The sequence below is a fragment of the Phaethon lepturus genome, unplaced genomic scaffold (genome assembly GCF_000687285.1).
Source record: "Phaethon lepturus isolate BGI_N335 unplaced genomic scaffold, ASM68728v1 scaffold13608, whole genome shotgun sequence".
In the NCBI taxonomy this organism is placed as follows: domain Eukaryota; kingdom Metazoa; phylum Chordata; class Aves; order Phaethontiformes; family Phaethontidae; genus Phaethon; species Phaethon lepturus.
The window spans coordinates 13,714-25,585 of NW_010559798.1; the positions used below are offsets into that span (position 1 = coordinate 13,714).

Genomic DNA, 11,872 nt, shown 5'->3' on the forward strand with positions numbered 1-11,872 from the left:
TGATAACTTAGAAAAAGAAGTTTTGCTGCAAGCTAGGAAATCCTTAGTTGGAACCGCCAAAGGAGAAGAAAGGCATTGATTCAGTGGTTAATCAGGAGACAGCTCATCCACAGGATTGACAAGGGTCATGAAAAAGGCAAGTGCTATCATTAGGCAGACTGATGGAGGTATTTCAAGTCAAGCTAGAGAAATATTAATACTAGATTACAAGGCACAGGGAAAATCCATCTAGGCTAGTGTATACAGTTGCCCATGTCAAGAATGAAGACCTTTTTTGTAACTTTTCTATTCAAGAGATAATGAACAGCCTTCAGCACATAAGAGGACTGAAATTCTAGACCAGCCTTTTAGGAATACGGAGTACAAAAAAAACCAATTTTCAATCAACATGATAAGGTTGCAAAGGGATGCTGCGATGCGTTCACCTTCTTTGGCAGGGGATGGACTTACAAGATCCCTTCTAGTTCTTTATGTTTGAGCACCCTGTATCATTGTATGCCATGAGCCTGTAGGGCTTAGCTGACAAAATTCTTTCTTATGACATATACTGTGTTAGATTTTATATGTAGTTTTCAGTGGCAAGTACTTACCTTTTGATAACACTGAGGTACAAACAGAACAGTCTTGTTATGATTGTACTGAAAGAATGAGGATGTGAGTAATATCTGTGGTATTTGTTAACCAACGTGTCTCTCTTATTTTTGACTAGTGTATCATAGGGTCATTGAAATGATGAAGGGACCTTTGATTTCAAGCCCATTTACAAGAAAGATGTTACATTATGTTATGTTTGTTATGTTATGTTATGTTCTTCAGACCTTGTTCTGTAATGATTAGAGGCATTAGGGTAAGCAGATTACGCTTATGACTTTAAAGGTCAGATTTTATAATCCTTTTCATTCTCCATCCTTTTTGTCAGAGCATTTAGTAGAGTAAGATCTCTTGCAGAGAAGGAAGAACTTGTTTCGGTAATTGCCATGAAACACACAGATTTGTAAGCATACGCTGTGGGAAACTGAATGTGACAGTCACTCACAAGCAGCTTATCTTCCTGATAAAAAATTGTATGAAACATCTATATTCAGTCTGAGGCCAGTGGAATCTTTTTACTCCGTATTTTCTAGGGCTATATATGTATTTAAGTGAGTTTAAACAGGGGAGTGGCAGGGGGTGTTTCATAACCTTGTAGGTGATTATAGTTTATAGCCAAATTATCTCCTGAATTACATTAGCTGAAATCAATGTCTTCTACTAGATGAACAGACTGTTCCATAAAACCTTGACAGATAAAGCATTAATAAGTGTCAGAGCTGACTTGGCCAATCGAATGATTTGCTGACGCTTCTTTTTACCACAAGCCTGCACTTTCAAGTTTAGTGCCAAAGGTTCACTATATATAGCTGAAGACAGCAAATAGATATTCTCTTTTTGCGCAGATTTCTAACTAGCTGCCTGTTTCCTTATCTCCTCACTGGGGCAGTGTATTCAATCAGGAAATTTAAAATATGGTGAAGCTACAGTTGCCCAACCCTGGCCTGGAGGACAGGATACCTTCCCATGCAGAACTTGAGGTCCTTGAGAAAGAAGAGGCAGACTCCAGACCAAAATGGGATAACAAGGCTCAGTATATGCTGACGTGTGTAGGGTTTTGTGTGGGCTTAGGAAATGTGTGGCGGTTTCCATATCTCTGTCAGAGCCACGGAGGAGGTATGTCTTTACTATATCTTAACTAACTTTGGCTGTAAGCTAGGTTTAATCTCTCTTTTGGGAAGCAAATAATGGAATATGTTTAGAACTGGTCAGTTCCTGCAAGAACAGTGATGTTCGTCTTTAGAAGACTGTCTAATGGAGAAGGTTGTTTCACAGGTTGTGAACATCCACTGAAGTCATGTTAGTGATGGAAGAAAAGGACAGGACTGTTTTTATTTTGGGACACAGGATTGATCAAATCAGTCTTGCGCTGTCATGTACATAGTATATTTTCTCCATCGAAAACTAATGTTACTTTACATACATAAATATATATAATGTATATTTTAAAATATTTAATAAACTACTTGGGAGTATGATTCTGATCACAGGTCCAAATGATCTTTTCATAATAGGGTTTTCGTTGGTTTTGGACGGATCTGTGTATCAGCTGTCAGGTCAGCGTATGTGTAATTTATGACAGGACTAACAGCGTGAAAGTAGTTAAGAATATATTTTTAGCAGTTGGTGTTATTAAGTCATTTAAAAGCCAAATGTATGATATTTACCACATAATTTACTGTGACTCCTTAGTGTTCAGGTTAGTACTGAATGACTATATTAAAAATTTTGATTCACTGTTTTGCTGTTTGTTTTTAAAAATGATCTTGAGCTGGACCATTACTTAAATATTATACGACAACATAAATTTCTCATTTTCGAACAGCATTTTCTGCCCGCTATCTACTTTTTATCTGCATTTCATTCTGGGATTTTTGTAAAAAACATTTGTTCCTCTGTGGTGTTTGATCTTGGAAGAAAATCTTTGGCTTAAGGAACAGTGTTTCAAAGTAATTTTCATTAAATGTACAGTGAGATGTTTAAAAATTGCTCCTCCTCATTAGAGTAGGGACCAAGGACGGCTCTGTGGGGAGCTGCTGGTACAAACTCAGGGATGTTTAACAACAGATGACTCAGTTGCAAGAAGAGATGCTTTCAACGTTAAGATTTTTCTCACATGGGCTGGTGTTTAGAGTTTGCAGTGCAAGCTGAAGGTCATTTGCAGCACAGCCAACTCTTGTAACAAAAAAGTTACAAGACACACACAAAAAAATCATAAAGTCCTTTCCATGTGTGACAATTTTAATTTGAAAAAGTGGATGGATTTCTCCAAAATTCATGGCACTCATTGGCTTCTCAGGTTCTTCTACTTAGTCTTAGAAAGTGGACCTGCCCTGTTTCCCAGGGTTGACTTATAGGCACTTTCCTGCTTTTCTGTCTATTTTTGCTTTCCCTCGTGTTCTAGCCATATGAAATGCAGCTGAAAAACGAACATCCAACAAACGCAAAGAACTTGTTATGGATCATGGTTTTCTGACTGATGTCAGTGAAGATTTACGAATTGCTTGTGTGTGGCTGTCAGTACTCTGTTTTAATTTATTTTTTGGCAGCAATTATTTTTCTTTCTCATCATCCTGTGGCTTGTCCTTGCTCAGGAACAGTAACAACAGTTATGCTCAGCTTCTTGCTTCTCTGGGACTCTCTCACTCACATTTTAGGCAGAAGCTGAAAGGCAGCACATAGCAAAGAAACGACGTAGCTGGCTCTGGGCTTAGAACTGCTGTACAGATATATATCCCTGTAGCCAGACCTGCTACTTTCTCTATCGACTCTTCTGCATAACACCTAATGCTGTGACTCATATCAATACCTGAGAGTGAGCAGCAATGCCTTCCCGTGGCTTCCTAGAAAGGACTCCTTAACTTCATCACACGTGAGGGTGGAGACCTGTTGTGCAACCCGTCCTCCTTCCCTGCTGTACGGTGCATCTCAGCCTCTTCTGGTAGGTCTAAATCAACTCCTGCCACCACTGCCGTCCTCTCATTACAGCACCTGTTCTCCAACTTCTCTCTTCCATCAGAAAAAAAAAAATAATGGCTTTTGCTCTTCTTTGTATGGATGCCTTTGAATTTGAACATGTGACTACCCATATTGTGAAAACAGATCTTGAAGTTCTTATTTCGGAAGACATTTTGGTGTTGAGATATTTTGTACCTCATGAGATCTTCTGGCTTCTGCATCTCTAATCCCCGTTCAGCCATGTTCACAGCATAGCAAACACCCAATAGATGCAGCACGCTGCATCGTCTTTGATTGCCCAGACACTCTTAATTCTGGCTTCAGCTACCTCCAGTTGGAAATACGTGTTTACTAGCCATTTTGACAAGGTTTGCCTTAGTCTTTGCTACTCAACATGGTGGCCAGGATGATTCATTCATCTTTGCACTTGGGTGGCCCACTCAGGGACACAGATGTGTCTCTATAACAGAGTCGGAGAAAACTAAAGCGTTATGCACCTTCTTCCAAGTTAACCAATACAAAGCATACACCACACTCATGAGTGCGCTGAGGAAGCTCCATTCTCCCTAGTCTGTCCAGTGCCTTTACCCTGGATGGTGTATGTCTTCACACTTTGTGTCCTCAAGATAAGTCTTCACTGAATCCTGGGTGCAGAGCAGCGGGAATCCCTGCTGCTGCTCTCTTGCGCTGGAGGTGGGGATTATGCTGCTCCTCAGTCTGTCCCTCACACGATTATTTTATAGAGTCCTAAAGCTCCCTTTGGATCTAATGCTGGCTTATGGCTGTGCATTAAGAGATAGAAAAAAATACAGCAAATATCTGCAGAGCATGAGAAAAAGTCCTATGTGATCACATAATAAAAGGTTGTCTCATAAGGTGCATGCAGAATCGAGGTTGCATAGACTACCTTAAGAAAAAAGTTGTCTTTGCTATCTTCTTTCTTTTTGAAATATGAGTTATATGAATGAACATTTGGAGTCATTTAGTACAGGTGAGGTCTGGTAGCAAGGGTGTAGACAGTCAGTATTTCAGTGAGGACACTTCCAAATGAGGTTGGATGTCCACCTACTTTGTGAATCGGTGTTTGCACATTTTATATCCCTCACAAAACATAAACAGACTATAGTGAAGTATGAAATTTACCCTTGTAGTACTTGGACTTCAAGGAAGGTGGACTTTTTCTCTTCAAATTGACTGTAGTGAAGGTAGTTAGGAACGACGAGTTTATAGATAACTCTTATTTTCAGTTGTTTGAATGTAAATCTGGAATTATTTGAGGGCTGCTTCTTCCTAAACACAACACTATGGTAGTGTTTTAACACCGTGAGACCCAAATATACAAAAAGAAATCAGTGGTTACATAATTTACTTACTTTTGTTGTCATATATTATGAGTTTATATTTTAACAAATGGAATATTGACCCCAGTAAAATGTAGTAAAGCACATTTTATCCTTTTCATGTCTTAAAAGTTGTAAAATACATCATCACCACAGGCAAACTAGATTTCAATGCGCACACAATGTAAAAGCTATGGTGTTTGCCTCAGTGCTTTCACTGGCTTAATGAGACTGAAATGTCCTTTCATTTGATAGCTATCTCTAACATTACACATAGCTTTTCTTTGATCTTTATTGAGCCACATGTCATTTAATCAACTGTTAAACATTTTTGTTTCATCCCTGATGAGTAGTATAAAAAAGAGGATGTATATTTAATGTTTAAACCATTGATTAAAAAAAAAAGTCTTTAAGTCTACAGCTAGCATATGTTTGCCATACACCTTGCCACTGCGTAAGGGACAACTTCTTCATCTCTGTGCATGCCACACTGAATGAAGTGACAGTAATGACATCAGCAGTTCCTCGCTGGTTCTGGTACCCTCACTAACAGCTGAGGTCTAAGAATATAATGATATAGGAAACCATCACCGTCTGAAGTCTACCTGTCTTCCCTTTATGAGGAACTATGTAATAAAAAAATATTATTTTTTCAATTTCACATTAGAAACTCCTAGATTAAAGCGAGAATGGTAGCTACACAGATGTTCAAACCAAATATTATGTGTTCTGAAATACAGTACTGAAACAGGATGAGAATCTAACAGCTCAGCTGTAAGGTTTTCAGACTGGAAGATTACTCATTGTTTATATACATCTCTACAGCATTTATTTTCAGATCATTGGTTTATTTGTTAGGTTCATTAAATTGTAACAGCTTAAAAAGCATTGATTTTTTTTTTATGTCCCAGATAGCAGCTTTGCAGGGTCATTATGAATTATTTTTCCATTATAGCTTCTTTCAGAAAGGTTGGGGAGAAATTGAGAGAAATGGAAAACATAGCAGAGTTGGATTTCTGAGGTGGCTTTTAGAATTGAACCCTGGAAAAAGAAGAACCCAAGACAGAGAAAAAATTGGCATGCATAGTTGAGAACTGCCATTTTATTTCTCTTGAAAATATACCAATATTCCCACAGGTAAATATAGGCAATTTTACTTATTTGTCCAGTTCTGACATGGCACACTCTGCATTTTTAACTCATCAGGCTAGCCCTTCAAGCTAGAAATGTTCTAGTCATATGTTTGCATAGGCGTATAGATTCTGCAGTGCAGGTGTATACGCACGCCATGTACTGCACATCTGTGATAACGAAAGGGGTGGACAGAGACCCACCTTCTCCATTTGTGTCCATCGCAGAACCTGGAATTTATTTCCCGGTGATTCCAAGGTAGCGAGGAAGCTGGGGAGCTGTGAGCACACAGTTGGACCACACACACTTTTCGTGTGATAGATGGCTCCATGAAGGACATCCTTTCCCCTTTCTGTGGCTGCACAAGGAGGGTCATGGAGTACCTTTTATCTGACTGCTCTGTCAAAGATGTGTCATGCTTAAAGACTTTTATGACATCTTAATAAAGGTACCTCTGTAAGCATCTTGAGAACTCAGGAAATCAACTGAGGTAGATAGAGCGCTCGTGGCACGCCCACCACAGAAGATGGTTCTATTCTGAGAGTTTTGCAGCACCTCTGATGCACTGTGCTGTCACAGGGAGAGTTACGGTGTCAGGACAATGCTGTTGCTGAATCTCACTGTCTTGGAGGGTGAGGCATGATGTCTACCCAGAGTGCTATAGCTGTGGGAATGGAGGTGCACTTTGCATTTAAGGTTTGCAAGAATGTCTCCAGCATGGAAAAAATGGAGCCCAAATGAGAATATCAGTCAGCCTGCTTTCTACTGAAAGTGAAAAGTTGAGACTACCTTTGAATGCTTTCTAAAGGAAATGCTTCTAATCCTTCACAGGAAATAAATAGCCTGATCTTCCCTCCCTTCTGCTAACAGAGACAGTAACTACCAAAAAAGTATTTTCTTTGACAGATGTGATATAAGAAACAAGTGGTCATAGACTGAAAGGACTATAAAGGTTATGTATTTCCTTACGCAACAAGTTCTTTGACCAGGGACAGAATTTCTAATCAAAGCCTTAAGCGACCTCACTGTGACCTGATGAAAAAAAAGTGACATGTATTCATTGGGAGCAAAGATGGTTAAGCAATGCACCTTAGCAGAACTAACTGCCAGTCCATTCTTAGTTTCAAGAGACCATCTAAAATCACTGCAGGTTGAATTTCAAAGGGTGACAAGGACTTACCCTGAGTGCGAATGAGGAGTTTGGATCAGGTAGCTGGACGGATCCATCTTCCGGACTTAATGACTACCATTGCTGAGGAAGGGCTTTACCAGAGAGAAGTGAGACTGCAGTACAGCAGAGACCTATCCGGCATCTGAAAGGGGAGGTAAAAAGAAAAGATCCAGATGGAGAAGCCATGCAAACTCTGTAGGGTCAGGTTGCAGACTCTTAGGAGGTGTCTTGGGCTTAGAACAGAGAGAATGCTCTGAAACTAAAAATTGCTGGTATAAACACAATTATCTTGTCCTTATCTCATCTTAGTCTCATGAGAGCTCCTGGACAGAGTGCGACAAGAGGGAAACTGCCTGACATGAGGTTGGAGCACACAACATATTTCTAGCTGCTTGCAGCTCCACGCATTAATAAGTAAATTTGTCTCTGTGAAAGGCTGGAGGCTCTGTGTGTGGAGGTTGTCCCACTGACACTCCCATGTAGGAAGGAAGCCATTTGGATGTAGAGGGACGGATCTCAACAGTGAGAGGGCACTCATCGTGTACACTGCAAAAATCCTGTTTTCTATGAAAGCAAGAATAAAACAAATGGGAGAAGTGTTATTCACGGGAATAGGGTGGGGTATCAGTAGAGAACAAACTCTTTGAAGCCAAATATGCATGCAGTGCATGACTAATCAGATGAAGGGGGCCCTTATGTGCACTCCAGTACATGTTCCAGCACAGCTAAGCAAGTCCATCCGGACAAAACGGGACAAACCTTTAGAAATGTCAGAAACCGTCTGAAAGGACAGAGAGAGTCAGTTCCTTGCAGCGTCCGGGTCTGACGGCGAATCCCAGAACCTCTGCCAGAGTTGGGTAAGACTTCTGCATCGTCAGCAATGATGCTGGGGCACAGGCAGCTGAAGAGTACATCACCATTTCTGGCGTAGTTGCCTTTCAGCAGCCAGTCAACAAGGCATGGAGAGAGGACTGCCCCGTTACATCTGACATTAGCAGCTCCTGCTACCAGTGATTTTGTAGAAGTTCCTGGAGTGGTGAGAAGACAGAGGGGAATAACTTAGTCCCTTTAAAATTGAAATATAACGTATATGTTTCAAATGCTTGTGAAATGGAAAGACATATTCAGAAAGACACAAGTCAGGAAGTGATCCTTTCGGCACTGATACCATTTGTAATGATAGCTAAGACCACAGTGCTAAATTTTAATTTGCAACTAGAGGAGTTCAGTTTCCTCAAATCTAGGATGGACCACCATCCTTCGTTCCTTTCTGGCATTACAATATAACGCCTTTCCTCCAAGGTGAGTACAAGCTTGAGGCTCCTGGATCTAACAGGTAGCTGCTCGCCACTAATACAAGGGTTTTGTTCTTGCACGGACTGCATGGTCTCTGGAAAAGGGAATGTAGCTGAGATGTGAGGAGTAGGGAATACTGTCCTCTTTGGTGATGATGTCCATATTATCCATTTCCCAAGGTGATATATTGACACAGAAGAAAGAAAGGAATAGTCAGTGGAGTTGGAAGTTTAGCAAACATCTCTACAAATAACAGTTCGTAGCAAGTCTTTCAGTTTTTCACTAATAAAAAATATATCCGAAGTCAGCTATTCTTCTCTCTTTTGAAACGTCTTCAGTTTGTCAGTCTCTGCTTTTACAGTGATAGTTAGTTTTTAACGCATACCAGATGAGCTACACTGATTTTGAAAAGTGTTACATTTCTAGTAAGAAGTTTTTGTGTTGCTAAATGACGTACTCTACTGAAGTCTGAGAATATCCTGTCTATACAGCTATCTTTGGCAACTGGCTTCAACAAAAAATACATTTGCTGGTGCATCAGTGATTAGTCATTTAACTTGATGTGTGGCATGTGCATTTTCAAAGTGCTCAGCATTTTGAATAGCATTTTATATATTCAAAACCGATGATTTTGATTAGTAAACCTTAAAAATGTCAATGAAAGACAGGTGAGTAACTAGCAGTACTTGAATTCCATGGGAGTGGAAAGCAAAAAGCATAGCCGGCCGATTTCGTTATAGTAATGGCCACTTGATACAACAATATTGTTTTTAGCAGATTTTACTGAAGTACACAGAACATGAAGACTTTGCAGTAATGATCATTTCTAAAACACTGGTGTAGACAGTATCGGGAACATACTCCATGGAGCAGAAAATCATGCAGTTCAGCTCTTCCAAAAAACATTCAACTGCTTTGAATTCAAAACTATAGTTTCCGTTCGTCAAGTTTCCTCATTCACTGTTATGTCATTTTTATTGCATACGTGAGGAAAAAGTCAGCAAATACCCAAACCTGAACTGTTCACATACTGTTTTGCATTTTTTTAATGCACTTAGATTATTTACTGCCTATGATTAGGAAGTAAAAGACTTTTTGTAATGACAGGTAACCGTAATTCTAATATGTAGCAATTTTCAAGCATTTGACTCTGCACTTTGGTATTCCACTGTGGTGTTATATGCTATCTCCATGTCTGAGGTACACTTTATTCAGGAAAAAATTAATTTTAAAAACCTGTTATAACCAGCCTTGTCATAATGAACAAGGTTTGAACGCTGAACTTCAGATACTCTTCTCCTCAAACGTAAAAGCTGTTGAACACAGTTGCTAGGAAGTTACTGGTTATTTTATGTAGACAGGCCCAGGCTCCTTGCCCAATCTTTGGAGGCATCTTGCTTAGTTCATTCAACTAACTTACATAATTGGCATGATTCACAATTACAAAAACCGTAATCTTTTTCAGACAAAAAAAAGGAAGTCATTCCAGGAAAGTAACTGCAATCCAAAGGTGGCTTCTTCAAAGTTTAACCTTGGGAGTGTATAATTTGTCTTTATGTTCGTCTCTTGGGAAGAATAAGAATTCCTACCTGAAACCACATATGTAATGAAGTCCCTTGTTGGGGCAATCAGGCAAAAGCATTGTTCAGAAACTGGAGAAGGGTTTCCACAAGTATACTTACAACTCCCTTGCTTTTTCAGAAGTCCTGAGAACTGAAGTTTGTGCTTTATTGTAGTACTTCATTGATGGGAAGCATCTTTCTTTTCTTATGCATTTCAGGAGCCTTCATGATCCCTTTCCTGATTTTGCTAGTCCTGGAGGGTATCCCCCTGCTTCATCTTGAGTTTGCCATTGGTCAAAGGCTGAGGAAAGGCAGTGTGGGTGTCTGGAGCTCTATTCACCCTACCTTGAAAGGGGTTGGTAAGTGAACAGGCTACAAAAAGCCACCTGAGAAAGGACAAGTCTCTGAACGGATAACCTTAAGAGCAAAGCTTCAGGATTTTATTTTGGTGTGCCATAAGAGGTTCCAGGATATATTCCTTTTCCCTTCTCACTAATTCTCCATTGATAGGTAACACTAATCATGATAAGGCACTGTGACAGTTTTGTGTCTACATTCCCAGGTACTGTAGGTCCTGTTAAAACCTTTCTCTAGTTTGAGACCAACTTCAGGATTCAGAGATATTTTCTGTATTATGATATTGGCTGTTTTTACCATTAGGATGAACATTTAAGTGTGCCAAAAATTTGTTCTGTGACTGTTCTGTGTATAAATAATAGTAGAATCTTTCTCTAAACTGGTCTACCAGAATTCAGCTCCATGTAATGTTACCTTCTTATATCTGAGAAAGGTACCATGCTAAAAGCCACAGAGACAGTATTTTGCAGAAAATACTTCTTCACATCTGTATTAGACTTCTGAGTATTCAAACACTCTATCTGACAAGGTATTAAAAGCAGCATGATGCACACAGCATTAAAAACTCCACAGATACCTCATTACAGAAGAAACATAGGAGGTACCACCTGAACATCGGGAAAGACTGGGAGGGTGACCAAGCACTGGCACAGGTTGCCCAAAGAGGTTGTGGAGTGCCCATCCTTAGAGATATTCAAAATCTGCCTGGACACGATCCTGGGCAACTGGCTGTAGGTGGCCCTGCTTGAGCAGGGGGTTTGGCAAGATGACCTCCAGAGGTCCCTTCCCACCCCAGCTATTCCGTGATTACCACACTCTTGGAAGAAATACAGCCAGTTAGGACTGTTGTTGGCATCCACTGCATCTGTAAATCAGTTACAAAAGATATTTGTTCATTGCATCTGGAATTTTTCAAACTTCTTCAGAACCTGAAAGCCCTCAGGAGCTAATCATTAGTGTTTACTGTCTGCCAGAGAAGTCACCAGAGGTTGACTACTTGGGAGCAAGTGGAGAAGGAGAGATACCAGCTTGAATCCCACACCTTTTCACAGACTGTGCCTGCTGGGCAGCTATCCATCCTATACTACAAAGATTAGCCAAACACATCTGTTGACCTCTGTAGTGACACTGTGGAAGGGAAAGATAATCCAGGTCTCGTTTAGGCAAAATCCCGAGTCAGCCAAGATTTACATGTCCCAGCATACCAACTCCCTAGATTTCAGCAGACGAGACTGTGAACAGGATTGTGTAGTGTCTGTAGGGAGTTAGTCCACCCATAATGTTGGCTCCTAAGTGGGTGTCAGCTTCAGTCCCTGAGTAGTTTTAGGTTGTACATCTATGTAGGACTCACCTGTCCAACCTTTAGATAATGAATTCGCAGTGATTAAACCTACATCAGAAATTAAGAGAGGGGAGGGGAAAGGCTATAAACTATGGAATTAGGGTGGGGAGGAGAGTAGGGAAAT

General features: G+C 40.2%; 1 protein-coding gene across 1 annotated transcript in view; it reads left to right on the top strand.

The window, feature by feature from the left end:
• Positions 1 to 1,437: 1,437 nt before the first annotated feature.
• The window catches only part of SLC6A19 (solute carrier family 6 (neutral amino acid transporter), member 19), a 22,529-nt gene continuing 12,094 nt past the window's right edge, over positions 1,438 to 11,872 (top strand). The window contains exons 1-2 of the mRNA XM_010293491.1: positions 1,438 to 1,707; positions 10,268 to 10,408. Of these exons, the coding sequence (XP_010291793.1) occupies positions 1,506 to 1,707; positions 10,268 to 10,408 (343 nt within the window). The 5' untranslated portion in view covers positions 1,438 to 1,505. The remainder of the gene's footprint in view (positions 1,708 to 10,267; positions 10,409 to 11,872) is intronic.